Genomic DNA, 24,687 nt, shown 5'->3' on the forward strand with positions numbered 1-24,687 from the left:
TTTTCTACCATAGTGGACTATAGGTGATGTACTCCATGAGAAACAGCGGGACCTGGTGGGGCTTCCATTTCCAAGCTGCTTCTTATTCCTAGATAATAGAAGTCCTCAGGGTCTGCCATGTGTGAGAGAGATTTGGCTTATGTGAATAAAATAGTGAGCTCATTGGGGAGGTGTCCTTTGCTTCCCTGCAGCAAAAGTCCGTGTAACTTCTAGACCCCGCATTTGAAATAATTGGATCTTGTTGATGTTGTAGTATCTTCCTACATGCTAAGGTATGGCTCTGTAATGCTACATGCAAACCTGTCATGAAGGGTGAAGGGGATTGCAAGGTGCTACTTATCCACTTGATATAAAATACCATGTTGCATTATATATCACTTTTGTATTTCAGCTTCTCCTGTTTGGCATACGTGCACGTATCTCAGACTTTGAAGATGACACATTTCAGCCTTTATTTTAGTATCTGAGGAGGGAAGAATGCTGGTGACAGAAATGGGTAAGTCTAGAAGGGGACAACGAAGGGGCTTCAGTGATGGGGACCTTGCAGGACTGCTGAAGTTGTGGTACAGACAGCTTCAGAGTACAAAGCTCAGAGATGCCATGGCTATTGCACACCCGTGTGTCACACCATGTGCTGCAGACCTGGCTGCTCAGCGTGGGGGCTAAGGAGCTAACCTCAGCAGCTATTGCTGAGCACCTTCCCCAGGGACAGGAACTCAGAGACACCCAACCAACGCTCTCTGTGACTCTTCAGGGAGCCTCACGTCCCCAACTGGTTGCCACAAGGAAGGAGGTGAAGGTGGAGCAGTCACCTGAGCACAGTTGAACAGGAAAATTACATCATATTTTGGTACAAGCTTATAGAAATCCACGCAAAGATAACTCTTGTGGGAACTGTTTCTCACTTCTAATTGGTGAGAGAGGAAGTGGCAGGCCTGAGAACCCCAGAATTCAGCACAGTTTCAGGGCAGGCTTTTCAGAAGAAATCAAAGAGTTTGCTGGGCGAGGGTAAGTGAGGTCTTCTCTTTCTCATTGAATTGAGTTTCTGTGTTGGAAATTGATCTTCTTGCCTTCCTGCGGGTCGACTGACAGAGAGATGGGGCTGTGAGTTTAAGCTTGTCTTTCTCTGTTGCATTTATGCATGGACACCATCGGAAGGCTAATTTGAAACCAGAACGAAACCTGTAAGCATAAGAGAAGAAAATAAATGCAAAGATCTTTTCAATCACACAGAGAAAGAGCAAATGTGCATCTTGATTCTAGCCCTGAATCGCTGTGGAAATAAAAGGTATCGCTCTAGGGTTGGGCATTTTGTTGGTGGTGTCCCACTGAAACTGGGCTGATGCTGCTGGAGGTGTGCAGACCCACATGAGCATCATGCCCATGCTGGGGGTTCAGAGGGGAGCAAGTGGCTGAATCAGCCTGGTGCTGGGCCAGCAGATGCATTGAGAGGACTGCAGATTCTTCCCTCCTTCCTTGTACTAAGGCATGCTACTCACCTTTGGTTGAGACAACAGTAGATGATGGGGTTGTACATTGTTGAGCTCATGGCAAGCAGAAAGATGGTGAGATAAACCTGCTGAATGTACTTCTGCTGGTAGATGTCTTCCTTGAAACTCCCCAGGATGAAGTATATGTGATAGGGCAGCCAGCAGACAGCAAAAATGATCACGACCACCACCATGGTCTTCACAAACTGGGGAGAAGAAACAAGAAGCGTGCATTATTCCTGGACCTCTGTCTGGCTGAGCTTGCTGGGATACACAAAACTCTGCTATTGTTCTGGGCCTGTTTAGTCCCCCTGAAGTGCTGTGTGCGGGCTGTTTGGGCAAGGAAACCAGGCCCGTTGGTGGAAATGGGAGGCAGGAGAGCATGTGGATTCACCAGGCATGGAGTTCTGCTCTCAGGACTGCCAGGCAGCCCAGCCTGATGCCACTGATGTGAGCTGCCTTCCTTGGAGCCTGGCTGGGGTGTGGAGAACACTGCTTTTACCGTGCTCCCTGGGTGATGCCCTTTGCACAGTCTATCAACCTTTGATGCCCAAACCCACAAGATTTCATATCAAATGCAAGCTCTAACTGAAGCAGGAGCCAGAAGGGCTGCTGTGCTGAGGGGACTCATTTTTGAGTGTCACTTCTGACCTTTTTTTTGGCGTTAACTTGATGTTTGTAGCGGACTCGATTAACGTGGTTGCCTGGAACCGCACTGCTCCACAGAGTAATTCCTATAATGCTGTATGTAACAAACATCACCATTAAAGGCAGTAAATAAATCAACACGATCACGGCAATGTGATACCTGAAAAAGAAAAACAAGCACGTTTCCATATCAGTGTGTCTCCTGAAGGGATCTCCAGAAGTTGTCTGGCTCCCGTCAACTTCAGCGCCAAAGCATCATCAAGAAATTTTGCCTACCAACATCATTACAGGGGCTTCTTGGAACAGAATCACAGAATCGTGAGGTTGGAACAGCCCTCTCCGCTCACCCAGCCCACCCCCACCTGCCCACTGCCCACGTCCCTCAGTGCCACATCCCCATGGCTCTGCAGCACTCCAGGGACGGTGACTCCAGCAAAGGCCCATCTCTCTTGTGGTGGGATGGTTGATGGCTGCTGGGCTACAGCAGGTGAGTGGTGTATTGTGGCTGTTCTTGTTTGCTAGCACACAAACCATGAAAGCACACTACTCTGTTTTTGCTCCAGATGAAAGTGCTGCCATAGCCCTCGGCTGTGTGTGAGCTCTGGCCTTCCCTGTTATTCCACAGCTCCTCTGCTTGGGCTTGACTATTTTAAGCAAGCACCATTTATGGGGAGGGAACAACCTGCTCACTCAATTACAGTGGCTGTCAAATTAGCATAAACAGTGTGGAAACTGGGATTAGGCAGGCGGGTCCTGGCACACACTGCTGGCACTGCCCTCACAAGGCTGGGTGCATGTGCTTTTTCTCTGCGTGACAACACTGTGTAGCTCCTCACTGCATTAGGAACCAGACTCAGCTGTTCTGCAGAACACCACAGGGATCGGTGTCAGGCTGCTTGCTGTTGTTTGCTCCATGGGATGGTTGCTCTGTTGCCTTCCCAGCACAGATCCCAGCCCGCCTCCTGTAGGTCTGTCTCCCCATCCTGCAGTTCTGAGGCTGCGTGGGGGCAGCAAGCTGGTGAACGCAATGATGCTGGGCAGGCTGCAGATCAGCCAGGCTCACACAGAGCTCCTGGAACTTGGCACGTAGTTGTGTGACAACCAATTACAGTGGCAGTGAGCAACCACAGGAGGTGTCCAGTGTTCCGAACTCCTACAGCCACTTTGCAAAGCAGGGCAGGATGGCGTATCACCCTTCCTTACTATGAACAGGATCACATGGCAGCTGTTCCCTCAGCTGACTAAAACTGAGCTTGGATGATCTGCCCCAAACCTAATTTCCCCCACTATGAGGTTCTCTCAAATCTCCCCCTCCCTTAGCCCTCTCCCCCAGTACCGTCTGCAGCCAACAGCTCAGACATGAAATTAGTTTGGTAACTTTTTGTAGAAATGGTGAGTTTTCTCCTCTCTCTTACGTGAGCTGGTGCTTCGACCCAACGTCATCTGGCCAGACGACGATGCACTTTGTTGTCCCGTTGTCCATCATGATCTCAGCATAGAAGCACTGAGGGAAGGCAAGCCCAAAGGCCACCAGCCAGATTATCCCAATGATGACCCTGGTATTTCCCGCAGAAAGCCTGGGCTTGAAGGGATGAATTATCGCCACATACCTGCAAGGAAAGTGGGTAATACATTTATGGTCGCATTGGTAAACTGTGCAACAAATACAGGTGTAAAAACTCACCCAACAATATGGTGGGCCTTTTTTGCAGAGCTATTCTGGCAGGCTCCAAGAGCTACGTCCTTTCTGGAGGGGATGACTGCAAGTCTTAAGGTAGGATATGTTAGTCCCACGTGGATGGATGGATGGATGGATAGATGGATAGATGCAAGGAGGAAGCACCACCTATGCTGTCTGCATACGGTCCTTCGCAAGTATACCCCTTGCTTTGAATTGTGGGTTGTTTTTTTTTTTGCTAGTTTTATTTTTAATTATTTTTAAAAATGCTTTGTACATTTGGTCTAAAATTTGGTGTTGTGAACTGTTTGTGTTTGTTTGGAGTTATGCACTACTTTTCTTCCCTCCTCGACCAAAAAGACCTAAACACGCTGTTCCCGCTGTGTCAATCTCATTTGATACCCGATAACACGAAGACTGGACCCTCAATACTCAGTATCCTTTACTCTGCATTTTTTCCCACTGATTCTTAGTAGTGGAAATGGTTGTGCTACCCACCTCTGCCTTCCACAGCCGGAGCCCTTGTGATTTAAGGGAAAGGCTGCCCCTTCTTCCCCACACCTGCTCAGGGCCCTCATGCCACATCTGACTATTGGGTTACTTCTCTGCCTGGTTTTAAGTTCCCCGAGCAGAAACGCATGGGATCGTAATGAGTACATAATCAATTATGCATTTCTTGTCGTGCTTTCCACAGTCTTTGTCACAGCTGTTACAAAGGCAAAATAGAGTGGAAAATGCCAATGGCCTCTGGTGGAAATCTGTGGATCCTGTGCTGTCTGCTGGCTGAGCTGCTGGGAAGGAGCTCTGCTGACACTGCTACAGGACGGAGGGTGGCTGCCCAGACAGGCAGCACGGTCAATAATCCAGAGCTGCACATGGCAGAGCCTTTTTTAGCTATAAAGTGCTCGTGTCACCTTGCATTTCCTTAGCTCATCGCCGCGGTGTTACACAATGCTCGAACCTGCTCAGGGAAGCATCACGTGGCAAATACTCTCCAGGGTGTTTCCCAAACCCATGATCTGCAGCTCTGGTGACCAGTGGGTGCCAGGTACAGCTGTTGTGTTGCTGGAGCAGCCTCACCAGCAGCCTGTGCTGCAGGAACCCCTGCAGTATCACCATGCTGTGGGGTGGTTTCCTCCCTCCTCTTGCTGTGCAGATCTGCCTTTACCCCCTGCTTGTACCCCCGTCCACTGGACATCCCAGGATGTGGGATGTGAGCAATTGAGGCCATGACTGCCCATGCAGGCAGTGATGATGAATGGATCGATTGCTTCTTGTCCTCCTCCCCTGCAATAAACAGGTTCGAAAGACAGTGTTTTGTTAAACCTAAACAATGGAGCCAAAGAGGACGTGAGTTCTCATAACAATAAATGGAAGCTGCGAGTTTCCAGGAGACCGTGTCAGGATCTATTTTAAGGGTAAGCGAGAATAGCTAAATATGGTTTGTGGGGAGATGCCAAGTTTTCTTTCTGATCCTTGCCATGTGACTGGGGAGATTTTGACTGTATAGGTACTTCCATCGAATGTCCCTAAGGAATGAGAGTGGGGAGTCATGGGGACAGGCTGAAATGGGATTATTTCAAAGATTTTTGGCAGACGGCATGTATGAAACAGCTGTCACCAACAGCTCTTGATTTCAAGCCAGGAAAAGCAAAAGAGTATCGGACTCTCAGATGGAGCTGCTGTTGCATCTAAATACAGCCTTGTTTTCATCTGCAGGGCGATCAACACATCACTCATCCTTGTGCTTATTACCAACCCTTCCAGCCACTACGGCAGCCGCTGCTCCGTACTTGGCAAGCTGCAGGGCTGGTTTCTGGGTGTCACGCATGCAGGGCAAGGCCTTCTCTCACCAGCTGGTTTGTTTGTCTGCTGCGATGTGCCCTACTCCTGCTTCCTGCTGCTGGCTGCGTAGGGCAAGCCCAGCCCCGAGTGGGGCGGGAGTGGTGGACTCACCCCACTGAGTCACTGAGTAAGGCTTCCCGGGGGACTCCAGAGGAACCGTCTCCCTGGAGAGCCCTTCGCAGATATGCACGCTTGATAAGAAACAGGAAATTGGAGGGGAACTGCGGAGTCAACAGGAGGGCTCAATAAGGAAGCAGCAGTATTTCTGGACACCTGGGGGAAGGCGCCTGCAGGAAAGGTTCCCAGAGTCAGGCAGACATCGGAATGAACAGAGGGAGGGCGGAAGGATGGGAGGAAGGAGGGCAGAGAGTCCCAAAGGGCGCTCGGCTGCTCCATGCCCTCCCTCACTGCCTGCAGGGCAGGAAATTCCCATGGACTTCTGACCACTTTCTAGTAAAAAGAACAACAGTGTCACGCTGCTTACCAATGAGGTGTAAACACAGAGAGTGCCCAAAGTTAAGCTCGAGTAAAGAGGCTTGGCAGATGTAAGGAGTATTATGAAAATGTCGATCACTCCAGAAGTCGAACAAAATCACTGTGATTCCTTCCCTCTCTCTTGGAATGTGTCATTCTTGTGAATCACTGCAACCGACCATCATTCCTGATCTGCTTCCCACTGTTACTGGGGGTTTGCCAGTGCACTGGGCTCACAAGTGGGACTGCGGTTTACAGCGCTTTCAGCATCCCACAGTGCATTCCTACTGCTGCAGCTCCAACCCAGGGATGGCTCAGGGTGGCTCCTTGTGGTTTGAAAAGAAGGAACGAGACAGCACGATGGCGGGGGAACATTTTATGGTCCGTAACACAGGAACAATAAAATTTTAGCCACTTCCACTTGTTATAGATTCAGTGCGGAGATAAGTCAGAAGAACACACTTTCATGCTAGGGCTAGCCTGTAACCCCATAGCCTACTTTCCTAGCGCTCACCCCACTCTTCTGATAAGGCATCTGACATGGCAGGTGGGGGCCAATTGCACAAAGCATTACAATCATGGTTCGTAACTCAGGGAAGGCTTTTCAGATCTTATCTCCCCCCTCCACCTCTTACCTCTCCGCTGCCACGGCTGTCATGGAGTAAATGCTCACGAACATTGCGGTGATGGGGAACCAGTTCTGAAACCTGCAGAATTCCTCGCCGAAATACCAGACGTTGTGGCTGGCGTAGATAAAATTGAAGATGGTATTGAAAGCGGACATCAGCAAATCTGAAAGGGCCAAATTAACGATGAAGTAGTTGGTGGCAGTCCTCATCCTCCTGTGTGCCAGGATAATCCAGATGACGGTGACATTGCCGACAATGGAGGCGATAACGATGAAGGAATAGGTAATGGCCCACAGGGCGATCTGCCATCCCGGCTGGGTGAACTGGGTGACCGCTGTCCAGTTGTCGTCGTCCTCGAGGTAGTCGACCTGTGAAATGTTGCTGGTGTTTGAAATGGGAAAGGTGCTCATCTTTTCTCTCCGGCTAAGCACAAAACAAAATCATCCGGCATCTGCGTGCTTTCTTGCAGTCAGCCTTGGTGTTACAAATCCTCAATCCAGTGGTTCAAGGGCCGTTAAAAACACGTTGGGATGAGGTGTCTTGTGTCCTCTCCTCCTCTTGTTTTCTGAGTGAGGCAGCGGAGTGCCAGGAGGAGATGACCGTTAGCGAGGGCCTCCCCCCTGCCTGGCATTGTAACCTGCGTGCAGAGAGCGGAACCAAGAGAAGAACTCTCCCCACTCACGCTCCTTTTTCCTTTAAAAAAGGACAAAATAGGAAGAGGTATGTTTCCCAAGTCGATGCCAGGCAGTCTCTTCCTTCAGATTACTTGGAGTGCCAAGAAGATGTTGGTAGATGTATCAAGCCACAAATCCTTCCAATCCAATGGGAATCCCGTTGCGTGGTAGTGATTTTTGGAGGCACCGGGTGCCCGACTGCTCCGCAGCACCGCGAGGACGCGGCTCTGTGCCGGTGTGCTGGGCAGGAGCCGCACTGGGATAGATGCTGTATGTGGTTTAAGGGGACTTGGAAAGGAGGTGGAGTCTCACAGGCAAAAGCTAAACAACCAAGTTGGCATTAAATGAAACGCAGCAAAGTGGTGCTTAAAGCTGTTATCCTCCCTCCGTTTTCTTGGGAATAATCTCTGAAATGGAAGTGCTGCTGTATCAGCGTTTGGAGGCTGAGATCAAGGGTGGCTGTGTTGCTGTGGTCCCTGCATAGTCAGGGCCTTCGTGGGAGCTCCTGCAGCAAAAGGAAATGATACTCAACGAGATTTGAGCAAGTTGCCCTCTGAAGCTATCTGTCAGCTTATCAGCACTTTGATATGTTCCACTGAATGGTGACTGTGCAATGCAACGTGACTCAGCTGTCAATGTTTAATAAATGGAGTATGATTTAATTTATGTAAATGGAAGCAGCATGTCCTGTTGGTGCATGAAAGATTGCTAGTGCCTATTGCCACAGCCAGACCAGAGCAGCGACTTCTGGTACGGCTTTGGGGGGATGCTGGCACTCAGGGTGCATCTGGAGCCCCAGAAATCCCCCTTCAGCTACTGAAAATTCAGCCCCACCTCCAGCTGGTGCGGAAAAGTGTGTGAGAAGTCTGGGCTGAGTAAGCACAGCTCTGCTCACTGTCAGAGCTGGAGCAAACTACGTAAATACACGCCGCACACCAAGGGCTGAGGTTTCAAAGGCTGTTTGGCAGCAGCTCATGCCTGCTCTGCTGGAAGCAGGATGTGTTTCATGTGTGTCACGCCGTCACCAGGGATTTGCACTCATTTCCACCCATCGCCCTTACTCGTTGGCTGGCGTTTCTGTGACAAGGCTATCAGCCTGGCACCCGGCCAGCTGGGAGCGTGCACTCTTGGCCTTTTCACTTCCAAACTGGAGTGATTTTTGCAAAGGCAGCTCCAAGTTCCTCGAGAATTCATGCTTGCCCATGGCCATGAGCAAAATCTGTTCCTGCAGTGTTGTTGGGGACACAGCAGGGAAAGGGGTGACCTGAGGCAGGGGTTGGGTTTGGCTGCTGTCTTTGTTGCTTTTACTACTGGCGCAACAGAGGCCTGAGCAAAGGGTGAGAGATACAAACAAAAGATGTGTGGCCGGAAGGTCGAGGAGCGTGAATAAGGTACATTTTGTCTTTTGGAACGATAACACAGAGAGGTGGTGGAGGCTTTCAATGTATTGCATGTTGGCCTCAGCTTTGAGAGGAAGGCCATTTACTGCTGACCTCTATTAGTTGTGTCCAGAAAGGTGTTGTTTTGGTGTCGAGGCTAAACCTGGGATTTAGACAAAAGAGGGTTATTCTACTATTTTCATATGGCTTTCATGTAGAAACCCCAGAGCAACACCAGTGGGCAAATGGATGATGCTTACACTCACCGTCCCCATCCAGCATGTCCTGCTCTGAGGTTACGTTTGACAAAACTGGAGCATGAAAATAAGGGAATGCGTTGGGAAAGGGCAGCCGAAGCCACCAGTTGTTAACCAGGGGTGATGCTGAGGGACATCCAGCTGTGAATGATGCCAAGGGGACGAGGTGGTAGGTGCCAGAGGCATTTGAACTTGGCGATAACTTGGGCAAGGAATACTCGGAATGATTGTTCTATATTATTGGTGCTATACATTCCGAGTTGCTCTGCCGCTGCCTGCACCCGGCAGCCGGGCCGGCCGCTGAGCCAAGCTGCTCCGCGCTGCCCGCACCGCCGCCTCCCGCGGCGCACCGCGGCTCTGTGACGGCGTCGCCGCTCCCGGCCGAGCCCTTTCCCGGCAGCGCGCAGCCGCGGCGCTCGGCTCCGGGGACGCGCTCAGCGCCGGGGACGCGCTCGGTCCGGGGACGCGTCCCCGCTGCCCGCGCCCTCCGCGGGCGGAAGCGGCGGTGCCGGGCGGAGCGGAGAGGAGCGGCAGGTGCTGCCGGGAGGCGGCGGCGGGATGGCGACGGGGGACGCGGAGCAGGCGCGGTATTGCGCGCGACTCTCCTACCTCTGCCTCAAGTTCAGCCTCATCACCTACTGCACCGCCTTCTGGGTGAGCCGAGCGGCCGGGGGCAGCGGCGGGGAGGGGGCTGCTTTGTCCCTGCGCGGCTGCGGGGATGAAGCCCGCCCGCTTTTTCTAGGTGCGGTGTTTGGGGAAGGAGGGCTGGGCGCTGGGCTGCTCTCGAGCCCCGCTTTATCGCGGCCCCGGGGGCGCGGGGTCCCTCCGGCCGCACGGCGCTGCCCAGGGCGGAGCTCCCTGCGGGACCCGGGCACCTGCAGCCGCGCCTGGGCCGCCTCCCGCGAGCGGCATCGCCCGTGTCCGTCGCCCTTTGGAACCCTAAGGAGCCAACCCTCGCGCTGTGACCGGCAGGCGCTGCCGTGAGCGAGCGCTTTAAGGAGAAGCGCTACCCGTGCGGGGCTGAGCGGGTAGTGCTGAAAGTCGCTCCTCTTCTCCGTGGGAAAGCCCCAGAGGAAGCCCCTGGGGTTTGCTGGGAAAAGCGAGCCGAGGCTCGCTGGCTTCCCTGCGAGCCGGCGGGATGCGGGATGAAAGCAGGCGGGTGCCTGCGGAAGGGCTGCGTTCTCCCTCCGCTCGCAGGAACGGGATCATCCGCGCAGCGGTGTGCGGTGCTCCGGATGCCGCCTGGTGAACGGGCGGAGGGTCTGTGTGAGTCCCGGAGCGCAGCGGGCGGTGCCGGCTGGGATGCTGCCGCTGGCTGCGCTTGGAGGAGGGCGGAGGAGCGGCGCGCAGCTCCCGCTATCCCTCCCGCATTGCAGCCTGGTCTCGCGGTTGGCAGCCCTGCCCGCGGCACGGGATGGGGACTGGGTGGTCCCGAAAGTCCCCTCTGCCCTGAGCCGTCCTGTGATGCTCTGAGCCGGCTGCTCCCTGGTGTCAGTTGGGTATGGGTTGTCCTGGGAGTGTGCATACAATCCCGCAGCCTCGAGTTGCCCACGTTTCCCAGAGCGCTGCTAAGGCTGTGCTGTGCTTTAAAGTGGGGAGAATTCACACGAGTTTATTCGGGTGGGAGCAGGTCGCAGATCCACCTGACCATGGATCTGGTACAGCAGGACTGAAAAGAAGAAGAAACATCTCCACGTTCTGTTTTCGTTCCAGGTGATCGGGGGCCTTGTTCTCGCTGTTGGGATCTATGCAGAAGTTGAAAGACAGAAGTACAAGACTCTGGAAAGTGCCTTCCTAGCCCCGGCCATCATTTTAATCCTTCTGGGCATTATCATGTTCTTTGTATCTTTTGTGGGCGTGCTGGCTTCCTTGAGGGACAACCTCTGCCTTCTTCAAGCAGTAAGTACTGTTTGTTTCTTCTTCATAATAGTTCTAGCTTATTGCTTGGTAGCATCGCATGGAGTTAGAGCTGGAGCCCTTTCTAGGTCTATGTTGAAAAATATTTCATTGCACTCCCTGACTTTGTAGAGGGTGGTTTGCTGCTCCATGAGCAGGGAGACGCCGATGAGAAATGGGAGTCTGGAGCTGGCTGTGCTCCAGAAGGCTGGGGAGCAGCTGTGCTATGGAAACATCTCCTGCACGTCCTGTTGGGTGGTAAAACCCAGATCCTGAGATCATCTGTTTTGGATGGAGGGAGCCGGGCTACTTTTTTAGGGAAGCTGCTGTTGAAAATGCAAAAAGTGACCTAAAAAACTTTGTGTATTCAGAAGGAGCAGAGTCTGGGTGATGGTAGTTGATTCCCTGCTCCCCTGAGAGGTTGGCCTGGCAGTGTGGCACATGCCTGTTTCCCTGTACCGTGGGCATGTTCAGGAGGATGAATGATGTTTGGAGTTCTGCACTGTAGCCGGAAGCCCCTGAGGTGTGGCCACAGCTTCTCAGGGGGTTCTTGCAGCCTGCCAGCTGGGGGACTGAAGAAACACGAGCCACGGGGGTTAGTTCTGGGCACAGTGGTTCCTCTAAGAACTTCTTGTTTCAACCAGAGTCAGCCACGCGAACAAGAACCAGCCTTGGTCATGCTGCGTGGAAATGGCTGGGGCCCAGCTACCCCCAGCTTGAGGAGAAGGTAGAGAAGGATGTTACACAGACCAAAGCAAGAGGTCATCATGAGTTTTGAAGCTATGTGCTGGAACTTGGCTGAAAAGTGTGGTGCTCTGCTCATCAAATGGCTGAGAACCCGTCCTGGGGTTGTGCTTCCCTATCTGGCACAGAGCACGCTTTCTGTTCATGCTGTGGGGTGAACCTGGAAGTCCCTCAGTCTTTTTGTTGGACTGATTCCCCATTTAACAGCAGCAAAGACATCTGTCTGTCCAGTAACTTGCAACACTGGTAGTGGTGTGGCTGGCACGGAGCTGAAAGCAACACAGCACAGGAAGAGCTGCAGGGAGAAGTCTGGGGTGAAAGCAGAAGACATCTGCCTTGGTTAAAGCACTCATTACTGATGGAAGAGCAGGGACACCTGAGGTGATGCTGCATGTACCCTGTCCATCCAAAACAGATGAGCTCAGAATCTGGGTTTTACCACCCAGCGAGTTGTGTCTAAATTACACTGACTGGGAAAAGCCTCCTCCTGAAATCAGCTGTGGGTTTGCTCTGAGACTGCTGGAGATTGTGAAGCTTCCATGGTGAATTTTGCTGTTATGAAGAGAAAAGATGTACACAAGTAAATGAATTGAGAGCTATGTGCCAAAATGTACCAAGGCCAGAACTTGGCTCTGATTTAACACTGACAAACTGATAGAAAATGGCTTGGATTACCTTAAAGCACCACTTTACCAAAGAAATGAAAGCTAACAGGTAATTGCTGTCTTTAGAGCATAAAAGCGTAATGTTCCGTGTGTAGCTGAGCATTTACGTGCTTTGCTATGAAGCAGGCTGCTCTTGTAGGTAGAAATATCTCAGCATGATAAATGCACCTCTTAGTTTTGTTTCCATTCAAAGCAGAAGGTTATAGATTTGCTGACTGGGGGAAAAAGAAATCAATGTGAGGACAGAAGTCTTTCCTGTGGCGTGAGCAATTTTTACGAGAACAAAAAAAATCTATTCTTTTTTGAACACATCTCGTGTTCGGAAAGTTGGCAGTGTCACAGACTTGATCACAGTCATTGAAGGAGCAATTCTGGCTCATTGTAAGATCTCACTTGCTGTTGTTTCTTTCCAGTTCATGTACATTCTGGGTCTGTGCCTGATGATCGAGCTGGCCGGTGCTGTCGTGGCCTTGATTTTCAGAAACCAGGTGAGCTGGGGTTGTGAGCGTGGAGTTATGGCTGTGCTGCTGAGCAATGAAAGGCGTTCAGTTTGTCAGTGGAGCTGAAGGAAGCACAGGATCCTCAGGGCTGTTCAGGTTAGGGAAGGGTGGAACTGGTCATCAGTTCTGAAAATGAACTCCAGGATGGAGAATTTGGAGAATATCTGTGTGTGGTTTGGTACAGGCAAAATGGGTTTTCACCTCCTAATGTATTGCAGGACATGTTCTTATTTTCCTTCTGTCTCTCGGGTTGCCGGTTCAGATTTGCATTTGGAGACCAAGTTATTGTTTACTGGCCAACATGCTTGACCTGAGTGGCATCTCTTCCCTGCCCACATCCATAAGTAAAAGAGCTCGGTTCTATAGCAGACGTCAACATTTACAAGCTTACTGCACCTTCATAAAATAAACTCATGTATTTTCCCAGATGGAAAACGATAGATTATTTCTTTGAGTCTGATAGTAAGAACCTGCTCCCCATGGCTCACCTTGGCCCTGTGCACAGTGCTCTCATGAGCCATGTGGGAGCACCACAGCCCATGCGGTGTAGGAGGGGACGTTATGGGTCAGAAAGTGAAGTAAACACCGAGTGGTATTTGCTGAGAGGGTGAGGAGGAATAGTGATTGGCTTTTGTACATAGAAAGCACATTGTTGGATTTGCTTGTGCTAAGCAGTTTCCCAACGCGCTTGTTGGCGGCGGTGCCCGGGGCCAGGGCTTTGTGTTTGTGCTGTGAGATGAATGGGTGGAATGGATGTGTTGGGGTGAGGATGGGGAGGAGAAGGAAATGTTTAATAGAAGCGCAGGCTAAGAGCCTCCGTGTAAATGCTGATCGCTGTACATGTCCCAGTACTTTCCCCCCCCCCCATTTCTTTCCCTATTCCCTTCTCAGATCTGAGGTGTTCTATTTCTTTTCCTTGAGCTGTGCTTATTGTAAGAAATTCCCTTTCAGTGGTGTGTATTTACAGAGAGGGCGTTGCCTGTATATGTGAGCACATGTCCGTCATGCCCGTTTGCCTTGGTGCACTGGGGATGTGGGACCAAATCCTTAGAGTTGGAAGAGACCCCTGGAGGCCGTTTGGTTCCACTCCCCTGCCATGAACAAGGATGCCTATAGCTCCATCAGGAGCTCAGAGCCTGACAACTTTGACCTGTTCTTTAACCTTTGGCATTTGTAACTGACGAGTCTTTTTGCTTTTGCCTTCTAGACAATCAAGTTTCTGAACGATAACATTAGAAGAGGAATTGAGAATTACTATGATGATTTAGACTTCAAGAACATCATGGATTCTGTTCAAAAGCGGGTTTGTTCATTTTTTCCTTATCTGAAGACTAGCTCAGTTCCAAGCAATGCCAAGACATGGTGGGTCCTTGGTGATCCAGGGATGTGGTAATCAGATTCTCAGTGGGCCCTCAAATGTTTGATTTTTCTATGAGCCCCACAGCCCGGTTTGGACAAACTCAGCTTCAGTTCCACCCAGGTTCTTCTTTGTGTTTCTGTTGGCTTGTCCAAGACATCCAAAACCAATGGTTAACCATCGGAAGTGCTGGAAGTGGAGAAGAGAGGTGGCAGTGGGGCTGTTTGAACCTGGCTGGTTGTGTTTTCACCCAAAGGCACATAGCAAGCCCTTTAATAGGGTGGTTATTCAAATGAAATCCCTGTGGAAGTGTATATACCTGCAGTTAAAATTCAGAAATTGTGGTGAGCACAGCTGAGCATTACTTAATGGCACGTGCAGTTGACTCACAGCCCTATTTTTTTTTAATGCTGCCATGTTGAAATGTTTTTTGGCTTAGGGAAGAGTACTACCACGCCGTTCAGGGATGACAGGAAAAGCAGAAAACGTTCAGAAATGTGCTTGCAGAGCCCACGTGGTGCCTGTGGCCGTGCCAAATGAAAAACACTGAAAAAGCTAGCTTAGTAAATGCTATGGATGTTTTATGACATCGCTATGGTAAAGGCAGCCTGCTTTGAAAAACAGAGTCAGCACGGAAAGACTGTCAAAACCAAACCATCCCGAGGAAGTTTTGTCATAATACTTCATAATGCTTTAAAGTTTCCATGCGCTGCCCAAAATTTTGTATATATGCAGTGAGATAAATGGTAGCCATGAATTAAACTGCTGCTTCTCCCTTCCTTTAAAACACAGAGTGAATGTTTGTATTAAGTGAGTGTAAACTTACAGTATTTTATTTTTGCCAGATCTCAGTCCTACTAACTGAAGTATACCTGAAATACTTTGATGGGGGTTTTTTTATGCCTTATATCAACACTGTTCTCTTTTAGACGTGATCAGAAGTATTGTCAGCTGAATTGATAGCCCATTGCCAAGCTATGCTGGCTTGGCTGTGCCACTCTTAGATATTTTAAATGCCAGTTGGGTCTCTTTCTGTTCTTTCTGTTTGTCTTGAGCATGAAAGTATTCCGTTGTTGATCCTTCTCACGTTGGATATGACTTTATATAAGATATATTATTAAACAACTTTTCTGCTTGCAATCAGAGTCTTTTTTTCCTCTTTTGCACTGATCTCTGTAGCTTGGCTGATTCTGAAAGCATTCAGGAGGTGTAAATATTTGTTGCTCCATCTAATCAGATTTTTTCCCCCCTTTTTAGCATATTTTGCTTATGTATATAACTGTACTTCACTAATACATTTGTCTTCCCGGGGAGCTGCCCTATCCCTCAGCGCTCTTAAAACTGCTTTATTCCAACTTTTCTCTCCAGCTGTTAGAAGAGTTTCTGTAACGATCTGCCATTTGCCTTTCTCTTTCGTGTCGTGTTTGCAGTTTAAGTGTTGCGGTGGGGAAGACTACACGGATTGGTCGAAGAATGCGTACCACGACTGTGCTGCTCCGGGACCGCTGGCCTGTGGAGTGCCTTACACGTGTTGTGTCCGGAATAAGGTGAGCCTGCTGTCTCGTTAGCTGAGCCACCCTCCATCCTCACAGATGGAGAAATCCTGGAATCATTAGGCTTGGAAAAGGCCTCCAAGATCATCAAGTCCAGCCATTAACCTATCACCACTCAGTCATAGAAAGATAGAAGCGTAGAACTTGGAAAAGCCCTCTCATATCCACCCCCCACTGCCCACGTCCCTCAGTGCCACATCTCCACAGCTCTGCAACACCTCCAGGGATGGTGACTCCCCCGCCTCCCTGGGCAGCCTGTGCCACTGCGTCACCGCTCTTTTGGAGGATAAATGTGTCCTAATACCCAACCTGAATCTACCCTGGCACAACCTGAAGCTGTCACCTCTTGTCCTATCTCTGTGCCAGTGGAGGCGAGTCACTGCCACCACTGCTGAAACGTGGCACCCGCTGCCTCGCTGTGCTCACGTCCCTTGGGCCGGCAGTGGGCAGTGATGCCCACTCGGTGCCAGCCCTGCCACTTGTGTCAGCACCTCGAGGCTTGTTTCCTGAAGCCCTTCCAACAGAGACCTGTGATGGATAGCCCACTGGTGCCTGCTAGGCGCTGCCCTTTCCTTGCTGGGCTTGGGTGTTTGATTAAAGAAGGGAAGAGAAACGCAATAGTAACCTCAGTAATCCAGCTGGATATTGCTGAGAAGTGTGTGTAGTACAAAGGTGTCTATTGCTTACACTTACACATTCTTGTGTGTCAGAAGAAGTGTGTTTAGATCTGTGCCGAGCTGAGATTTATTCTCAGAAACCAAAGCTAAACAGCTATGTTTTAAGCCCAAAGTGTTTGAGAAGTCGTGTATGTGAAAGTAATGTTTGCTGATCCACAATGGCGTGGAGCTGGCAGGAGAGCCAAGGCTTCTGCCCTCAGTTGGTGATGAAGGGAGGCAGAGGCGGTTCGGAGAGAGCAGTCTGGCTGCTCGGAGTGGTTTCAATGGAGTGCTTGTTTTTCTGAGTCTGGCCGTCCTCAATCAGAGCCTTATTTGAAGAGCTTAGTTCATGTGTGTAGAAATGCAGCAGCACTGTGAAGGGAGGCGCTGCAACAAGCAGTGTCTGTTGGTGCTACACAGACGTTTCCTTTAGAATTATTAGGTCCTGTGTTTGGTGTGTGTTCCTTATTTTACGCAGTGTTTGCATTGATGGATTTTGTAACCGAGTGAGTATTTGGGATTTGTCTGTGACAGATGGGCTCTTCCTGGTTCTGTGGGGAACAGAGATAATGCCACACACTGTGGTTCAGGTAATCACATAGACTGTGCATTTTAAGAACAACCCAAAGTCAGGAAAGTATTAAAACCAAGGAATTCTCTGAGAAATGCAAGGAGTTCTGTTTCCCTGTGCTTCACTAACATCTGGGGGAGGATGGGTAGGGTTTCCTGCAGAGGAGATGTAGCACGTGGTTTGTAAACTCAGTGTAATTAATTGAGAGGTGTGGAGAAGTCCCCAGATGATGGATACCCCCTTATTTAAGGCTGGAGTGCTCAGCAAGATGCTGCAAAGCACAAGGGCTGGTAGCTGTGCAGGGCTGTGCATTGGGCAGGGCAATGTTAGCAGTGCGGCTGCACCGCCTGCTGCCTTTGGAAAACACTGGGAGATGCATCCATCTTGGCTGTCTGACAAATGCTTCCAAATACAGGCTGGTTTCTGTCCTGGAAAGCCACAGATATGGTTTGCAGTTACTCAGTGACTCTGTAGTCATGGAAAACTCCTGTTCGTGTAGGAGGGTCGGCTTTGGATCTGTTTTAAGAGCCTTGTGCAGGATGAGCCAGGCCCTGGTTGTGCTGCTGTTGGGGCAATCTGAAGGAATTATTGTCCAGTCAAACTATTTATTAAAGACTTACACAAGCGTAGCCGAGATAACAATCCATCCCCAGATGTATGCAAACTTTGGTTTTGAATGAATTTATCTCCATTGAGCACAGTTTCTTGTGCTGTGATGTCTTGTTAGCGAATGTTGTGTTTAAAATTCAGCGATGATGTCATGAAGTTCTCTGGTGTCCAATATTTTGCTGGTGGCCGTGTGTTTATGTCAGGCTCAAGTGCTGTGAGAGTGGTGGTCCCCTCACAACATGCCCCAGTACTGCAGCTGGGACCTCCCCTTGTGCCTTCAGAATGGACTGGGAGAGCTTCTAAGGAATGCCCCAAACCTGGTTTGCCTGCCTGTCACATGGTCAAGGGAGAGCCTGGCTTTTGGGGTGCTTAAAAGATGTGACCCTGGCCGCCAGCACTTAGAAATCTCAGTTCTCTGTCTTTCCCTGTGTTGGGGTGTGTATCAGCAAGGTAGAATTTGCTCTGCTTTATTTTCCTCATTTGCTTCTTCTCATTTTTCTCTGTCACTGGCTTTGTGCATTGCTTCGTTTGATCCTGGTGGGCTTTATGTTTAGTTTGTAAGTTGAGGGCAGTGCTTTCCTATGAGCCTCATCAGGCCAGTTGGGCTTCACAGCTTGAGCAGAGCATTAAGTGGCTGCAGAAAGTGTTTTGGTAATCCTCTGTGAATGCAAACACTCAGGCTTTGGATTTGTAATGTGTTCGTGTAAGCGTTTGTAGTATTGGAAATTATTTAGGTTTCAGGTATTTCCATGTTGAAAGTTGTCATCGTGATGGAACGATGGCCTTAATCCCCAGCTTTCTTAATGTGATGAGTTAAGCCATTAAAACGTTAAAATTAAAACTGGCCGTTGTATGGAAACAGCCATAGCTTAGAGGACTGTCATAGCCAGCTTCGATCTGTGGCACTGCACTCCTTGCTGGATGGATAGGGGTCAGCTGCCTCGTGGAGGCCTGACCCTGGGGGTCCTGGGAAAAGCTCTTGGTTCTCCCTGCTGTAATCACCATTCTGCTTTCCCCAAGGCTGAGCTGGGCACAGATATCACCACTGCGGGCTGTCCCTCCTTACTTCCCAGCTGTGTAGTGAACTGGAGAAGCAGTGTGGTGTGGCTGTCCCTGGCCCATGACGTGGGGTGGTGGCACCTCTGCGTTTGTGCTGCACGTTTTATTTCTCATTTTCTTTTCAGACAGACATTATCAACACCATGTGTGGATACAAGACCATTGACCAAGAGGTAAAGTAACCAGCACCCACTGCGTGATGGTAAAAGGTTCTGATTTTGTGACCTTATCCTTGTCAGTAACAAAAGGTCTTCTGCACGCTTGTATCTACTGAAAAGCTAAAGCAACCTTTAAACTGGTTGTACTTGACTGGGCATCTTCTGTGATTCCTTGTTTGACATGTGTGTGAAGCGTTTCTTTCCAGAAATAACCTCCCACTTACAGTAACTGCACAGCAAAGGACACGTCAATATTCAAAGTAGGTGGCGTGACTACAGTCAGTTTCTGTACAGCCAATTTAGGACATCAGAATGAAATACCTACCATTGGGATCTGAAATACTTGGAAAGAGCTCTTTCTTGGAAGAGGATCAGGGCTTCTGGGCTGTGCTGTGTTCGCCTCTTGGGGTGGCACCTTTGTGTAGGCTATTGCAAAGCTCTTTGTCTGCAATTAATATTTTTCCACTGCTGCACTTAAAACTTGGAAGCACTGATAGAAGCAGCAGAGACTCTTCTGTCCTTCATGTGTGGTCTACAATGAGAATGAGATACACTTCTTTTGGGGAAGTGGCTTAGAAGAAGGTGGCTTTTAGTTGTTTAATAATGTCTGCTCTGTTGCTTTGCAGCGCTTGAGTATCCAAGATGTCATCTACATCCGCGGGTGCACCAATGCGGTGCTCATCTGGTTTTTGGACAACTACAGCATCATGGCTGGTGTTTTGCTGGGCATCCTGCTCCCCCAGGTAAGAGGGCCATGGCTCCACAGGGAGTGCTGCTTTGTGCTGTGGGAAGTCTTTTGCCTTATCAGCTGTTAACAAGCACTATTCGTTTCTCATAGAATGGGTTGGGTTGGAAGGGATGTCAAGAATCATCCAGTTCCAACCCCCAATATCTTATATTTTCCCTTCTATGCAAAATCCCCATCAGAAATTTCAGTATGAGATATCCCACTTCTTGCTGTGGTTAACGGGGATGGGAACTGTTTGGGCTTGCTCTCCATGATCCTTAGGGGTCCTTTCCAATTTGGGATACTCTACGATTCTATGCTGTCAGTAGTATTGCTATGTCGTGCTCCTCTGCCTGCACAGTGTACCTGCTTTGTGCAAGCAGTGCTGTGAGGCGCAATGAGCAGCGCACGATGCCCTTGTTTTGCAGTTCCTGGGGGTGCTGCTGTCCTTGCTGTACATCACACGGGTGGAAGACATTATAGCTGAGCACAAGCTTGGAGAGAGCCTGTTCGGGGGGACGCGGCAGCACCCTGATCCTGAGTTTGCCAGCCCAGGCTGCTGCATGTGTTACCCGGGCTGACAGCAGGAACCTCCAGAACCCATCAGCCTGCATGCTGGTTTGTGTTTCTGTGGCCATTACAGGCGTTGGGTGCGACTGATCAACTCTAACTCTTCTTTGGTATTTCTTTTAAAGCAGAATACCAAAAGCAGAGTCTCTTCTTTACCCTGTGGTCTTAATATTTCTAACGTTTCTGCTGCCTCTGGGTGTGTGTTGAGCTCTTATGAGACCCCTGGGTGCCGTGCTCAGGTTGCTCCTAGCTCTTTGGGAAGTGGACCAGGTAACCGCCGTGCCTACACCGCCGTGGAATCACCGTGCACGCCCTGTTCCACGTCGCCTTCCTCCCTCCTCGTCCCCTTCCTCCCTCTGGAGGGGCCAAAACCAGGCAGAATGCTGGGGGCTGTCCACTGACCCCAAAGCGGGGTGCTGCTGGTATCATGGAATCACAGCATGGCTTGAATTGAAAGGGACCTCCAACACTGCCAAGTTCCTGTGCACCCCAGGGCCTCACTGCAAGCAGGGCAGCCGTGCCAGCAAATAAAGCTGTTGGCTGTATGTTGGAAGGTGAGGCTGGGGCTCTGTGTCCTGGGCAGCCTCACTGTGCCCTTCCCAACTTCATTTCCTTACTGGTTGCAAATTGGAGGAGAGATTTCTTGCTGAGCTAGAGGGTGAATATTAAACACGTGTTTAATGACTTTTTTATGCTAATCTTGATCGATTTACTGATGGTAATGGATGTGACACTGAACACTTAATTGCTCAATCCTTTGTGCCTTTTAATGATGGGCAAATGCCAATGTTGGATTAATCAGGTAATGCTTGATAGACTTTTAACGCGGTTTGTTACTGTCTGGCTTTTGCATCAGTTTATGAGATGTTTGAGTCTTGTACGTACTGTATTTTTCCTCATTAGTAAATGAAGTGTTAGACGGGTTTGGGGGGGAATTATCTGTGTTGAAATGTTTCTGAGTTTCTGAGTTTGTCAAAATAAATAATATATATTTTTTTTCAAAACGACTTGGACACTCAGTGCTGAGAAAGCAGGGCTCCTTCCCGTACCAAGGATTTCTGAGGAAGTTCAGTGCTTTTCCAGCTACTGGAAAAGAATCAGAAAACATTCAAGATGGAAAAGCCCTCTTGGGTCACCCAGCCCACCCCCACCTGCCCACTGAGCCACGTCCCTCAGTGCCACGTCTCCATGGCTCTTGGAAAAGGCTTGGCCCAATCCTTCACTATTGACAGCATGGCCGTGGTGGTTAGAGACGTCAAATGTCTCTCTTACCATCAGCAGTGTCTGGTTGTCTCCTCCACAGCACACCCTGGTGTTTGCTCGGGGAATTTGGGTAAGCAGGGGGCAAGAAAAGCATTGCTACATTTTGGGTGGTTATAAAATTATGGGAGGATCTTTGGGGCTGCTGGGGAGCAGTTCTTTGTCACAGCAGGTGGTGGGGCACAAAGGGTTTGGGGCTACCCACAATTCTTGACACAGTGTTTGGGAGTGGGGTTTACTGGTTCCTCCATGCTAGTGCTCAGCAGGAACAGGGAACCCATTGCCAGCACCTCATCTGGTGTGCCCATGGCTGTGCTGGTCCCAGCAGTGGTCGCCTCTATGAGAAACCACAGTGGCCCTGCTCATGGGCCCTTCCCAGAGAGCTCCTGCCCTCCTGACGGGATGGATACCGGCGTGGAATGGTTCTGTAGTGCAGGCGGGTCGGATCCAGCAGCACTTCTTTCCTCCTGAGGTTGCTGAATAGCGCTGAATATTGCTTACTCCCGAGCTGCACCCCCCCCCAAAGTGCTCTGTGGAGCTGCTGCTTCTGTGTCACTGCGTGATGGAAACCTGTGGGGCCGTGACAAACAGCCCCCCTCTAGCGGTGTGGGTTTGACAGAGCACAAGAAACCTTTTTTGTTTTGTTTCGTTTTCTGTTTTTTCATCCCAGCTTCCCAATATCTCTGTGCTGTGCATCCTTTGGTGCTGCGAGCGCTGGTGTCTGCTTTGTTCGTGCCCTTCCATGAGCAGCTCTCAGCCATGGATGGGTGGGTGGCTCTGCAGCGAGATGGGAGCGGGATGAAGTGGAAATGGGCCTTGTGGGATGGGTGCCGTGGGGCCCGAGACCGTCTGCAGCCCTGGGGCATGGCGGTGGCTGAGCATCGCTGCTGAGAATGCAGGGGCTCAGTGGGGCTGAGTGTCACGGGCTCTGTGCCCACGTCCAGCAGCAGGAGGCAGCCGCATGCTTTGTGCGTCACGGCAGAACTGGGAAACAGCGAGCAGAGAGATTTGCTGCCGTCTGCCGATGCGATGTTTTCATGGCTCATCGCTACTGGCGGCATCGATGCGTCCTGCTGCTGGACCCCAGGGCTACATGCAAGCACAGGCACTGAGCTACTGGAGGCCACTGGAGAATCTGTGTGCCAGGCTTGGGAGCTTCTGGTTTTTTGTTTGTTTGGTTTTTTTTTAGACTCAAGTGGCTTTTCCTTCCCATCTGTCCCAACACAGGTGTCAGTGCTCTCCAGCCTGTGCCAGGCTCCTGAGCTGGAGGTGGGTAGGGACAGGTTCCAGGGCTTCATGCTGCTGCTCAGAAACACGGAGGAGCAGTGCAAGGCTGTGCTGAGCCGTGCAAACACAGCACTGCCTGGGGGGAGCAGCTAACGGATGGGGGGAAAACGCACCAAGCAGGGAACGTGGAACCAAACCTCACTGAATGTGCCCACGCTCTCCACAGCCAAGGGGATGAAGGGCTGGGGATGTGCAGACCCCTTTTGTAGAAGGAAAAGGCAAGTTTGATGCCACACCATGCGCTGCCCCTGAACCCCAGTGCCCACGAGCGGGGCAGGATACAGCCCTCAGCCCCCACCCCGCAGCACGCCAGCCCCGATTATTGTTGGGTGTCGAAAAAGACATTGAAAAGAAAGGAGGAGAGCTGTGAAGAGGGTCACTTTAGTGGCTCTTTCATTTATTTTTTTTTCTCCCCCGAGAAGGAAGTTAGAAAAGCAGAGCCCTCAAAGCCGCATTGAAAGGGTGACAGAGACGGGATAATGCGTAAGACCAAGGGAAGGAATCTCAGAGCACTCGCCACGGTGTTTTAATGATCTGTTAACAATTACCCCTTTCAGGGGAGAACATATGGTAGATGGTTTGCTTTAAAAAAAAAAAAAAAAAAAAGAAGAAGAACAAAAAAAGAGAAAAAAGATTGCTCCAGAAACTTAAATGATGTTGGAAAAAATGGTGGGGATCACTGTGAGAGCTGGGGGAGGGAGAGGCACCCCTGCACGGGGCACAGGGACTGTGTTGGGCTGGGGACCCCAAAGCTGGAGGTGGCTGGGAGCTGTCTGCGGGTTGTGATGGGGTCACACTGCTCCTGCTGCTCCACCAGTCCAGGCAACACTGCCTTGCACATCCATAACACCTGAAAGCAGGTGTTGGGTGATGGGAACCCCAGGTTGGGTACAAGGGGGAAGGCAGCCTCAAGCCCCCTGATTGCCAGTGGGGGGCAGGGACCAGCAGTGGACTGGGGAGCACTGGAGCCCAGTGTGGGGCATGGCAGCAGCTCCAGACAGTGGGAGGGGGTGAACCCGCACTCCCTCCAACATTTCCCAATGATGGCTCAGCTCAGCTATGGCACAGGCTCAACAGATGGTGCCACGGGGCTGCTGGTGGCAGCCTCCATCCTGGATAGGTTTGCAGGACCCTGTCCTTGGTCTCTGCAGCCCCCAGTACAGGCATGGCCAGCAGGGAACCACCAGTCCCCCCCTTACAGTTGGGGGTCACCTGGCCCCCCAGATTATGCAGGCCTGGGGAGGTGACTATTTGAGAGGTTCCATGCTGAAATCACCACCTTTCACAGCCTTTTGGCACAAGATTGGAGCATGACTCGTTGCAACTGCAGCGCTCAGGGCTGCTTCAGGCTTGGTGCAGCTTCTCTTTCAGGGCTGGGTGGTGGTAGAGTTATGTGGTATGTACTGCAAAGTGCTTTGGCTGAAAATACCCAGGTTCCTTTTTATTGAAAATACACTTCATCTTCTCTCCAGAGCTGCCCATTCCCCTTGCTGTCTCCCATCCCTGCACACCCCATCGACCCAGCACAGCCAGACTGGGGATGGGTACCTCCTGTGCAAGAGACTCCTGGGCTCACTTCATCCACTGCACACTTTGTTCCACAGCAGAACACGTTTCCTTTTCTCTGGGAATAGCCTTGCCCTGGCTTGGCCTGGGCAGCAGGGTGGGAAGGACTGGAAGGAGATAGGAAGCATCAGAGCTGGTGCTTGGCTTCTCTTGGGTACCTTACTGATGTCCTAAAGTGTAACCAGGGCTGGCTCCAAAGCAGAGCTCAATTCTTTGGTGCTTGATGGGCAGATGCTGAGAGCATCCTGGGTTGCACCAGTCATAAATCCACTGTGCACCTGCAAGGTAGGAGATGGGCTTTGCCCTGCAGCTGGGAGTGCTCTGGGGTGGCAGCCTGAGACCGCTTCGCTGGTGGCAGAGGTCTGTGCTTCCCACGGAGCTATCAAGGGGTGCAGGGTGCAGCCTTGGGGGCTCCTGCAAGACCTCCCCAGGAGC

At 50.7% G+C, this 24,687-nt stretch overlaps 2 protein-coding genes across 4 annotated transcripts; one reads left to right on the forward strand and one right to left on the reverse strand.

Annotated features, from left to right (window-relative positions):
* Positions 1–427: 427 nt before the first annotated feature.
* On the reverse strand, positions 428–7,693 carry TACR2 (tachykinin receptor 2). Of its 3 annotated transcripts, none has more exons than XM_040703215.2 (5): positions 6,771–7,693; positions 3,554–3,748; positions 2,142–2,232; positions 1,500–1,696; positions 428–1,182 (listed from the first exon to the last, which is right to left on the reverse strand). In XM_040703215.2, exons 1-5 carry the CDS (start codon positions 7,172–7,174, stop codon positions 987–989), a joined length of 1,083 nt encoding a protein of 360 aa, XP_040559149.1. In that variant the 5' UTR covers positions 7,175–7,693; the 3' UTR covers positions 428–986. The 3 variants fall into 3 exon arrangements, with proteins under 3 accessions (XP_040559149.1, XP_015134208.1, XP_040559150.1); XM_015278722.4 differs by having other exon boundaries at positions 2,142–2,298; XM_040703216.2 differs by lacking the exon at positions 428–1,182 and having other exon boundaries at positions 1,496–1,696; positions 2,142–2,298.
* A 1,872-nt stretch (positions 7,694–9,565) lies between these two features.
* On the forward strand, positions 9,566–21,143 carry TSPAN15 (tetraspanin 15). Its single transcript, NM_001006499.2, has 8 exons — positions 9,566–9,728; positions 10,788–10,973; positions 12,793–12,867; positions 14,087–14,182; positions 15,667–15,783; positions 18,810–18,857; positions 19,469–19,585; positions 19,998–21,143. Exons 1-8 carry the CDS (start codon positions 9,633–9,635, stop codon positions 20,148–20,150), a joined length of 888 nt encoding a protein of 295 aa, NP_001006499.2. The 5' UTR covers positions 9,566–9,632; the 3' UTR covers positions 20,151–21,143.
* Positions 21,144–24,687: the final 3,544 nt, after the last annotated feature.

The sequence above is a fragment of the Gallus gallus genome, chromosome 6, assembly GCF_016699485.2.
Source record: "Gallus gallus isolate bGalGal1 chromosome 6, bGalGal1.mat.broiler.GRCg7b, whole genome shotgun sequence".
Classification (NCBI taxonomy): Eukaryota; Metazoa; Chordata; class Aves; order Galliformes; family Phasianidae; genus Gallus; species Gallus gallus.

Bases quoted from the DNA above. Each gene is read 5' to 3' on its own strand.
- TACR2 (XM_015278722.4), bottom strand. From the start codon at position 7,174: ATGAGCACCTTTCCCATTTCAAACACCAGCAACATTTCACAGGTCGAC. The intron at 3,749-6,770 runs GTAAGAGGTGGA...CTTTCCTTGCAG, and splicing joins ACAGCCGTGGCAGCGGAGAG to GTATGTGGCGATAATTCATC. The intron at 1,183-1,499 runs GTGAGTAGCATG...TTATGCTTACAG, and splicing joins TACTGTTGTCTCAACCAAAG to GTTTCGTTCTGGTTTCAAAT.
- TSPAN15 (NM_001006499.2), top strand. From the start codon at position 9,633: ATGGCGACGGGGGACGCGGAGCAGGCGCGGTATTGCGCGCGACTCTCC. The intron at 10,974-12,792 runs GTAAGTACTGTT...GTTTCTTTCCAG, and splicing joins ACCTCTGCCTTCTTCAAGCA to TTCATGTACATTCTGGGTCT. The intron at 15,784-18,809 runs GTGAGCCTGCTG...TTTTCTTTTCAG, and splicing joins CGTGTTGTGTCCGGAATAAG to ACAGACATTATCAACACCAT.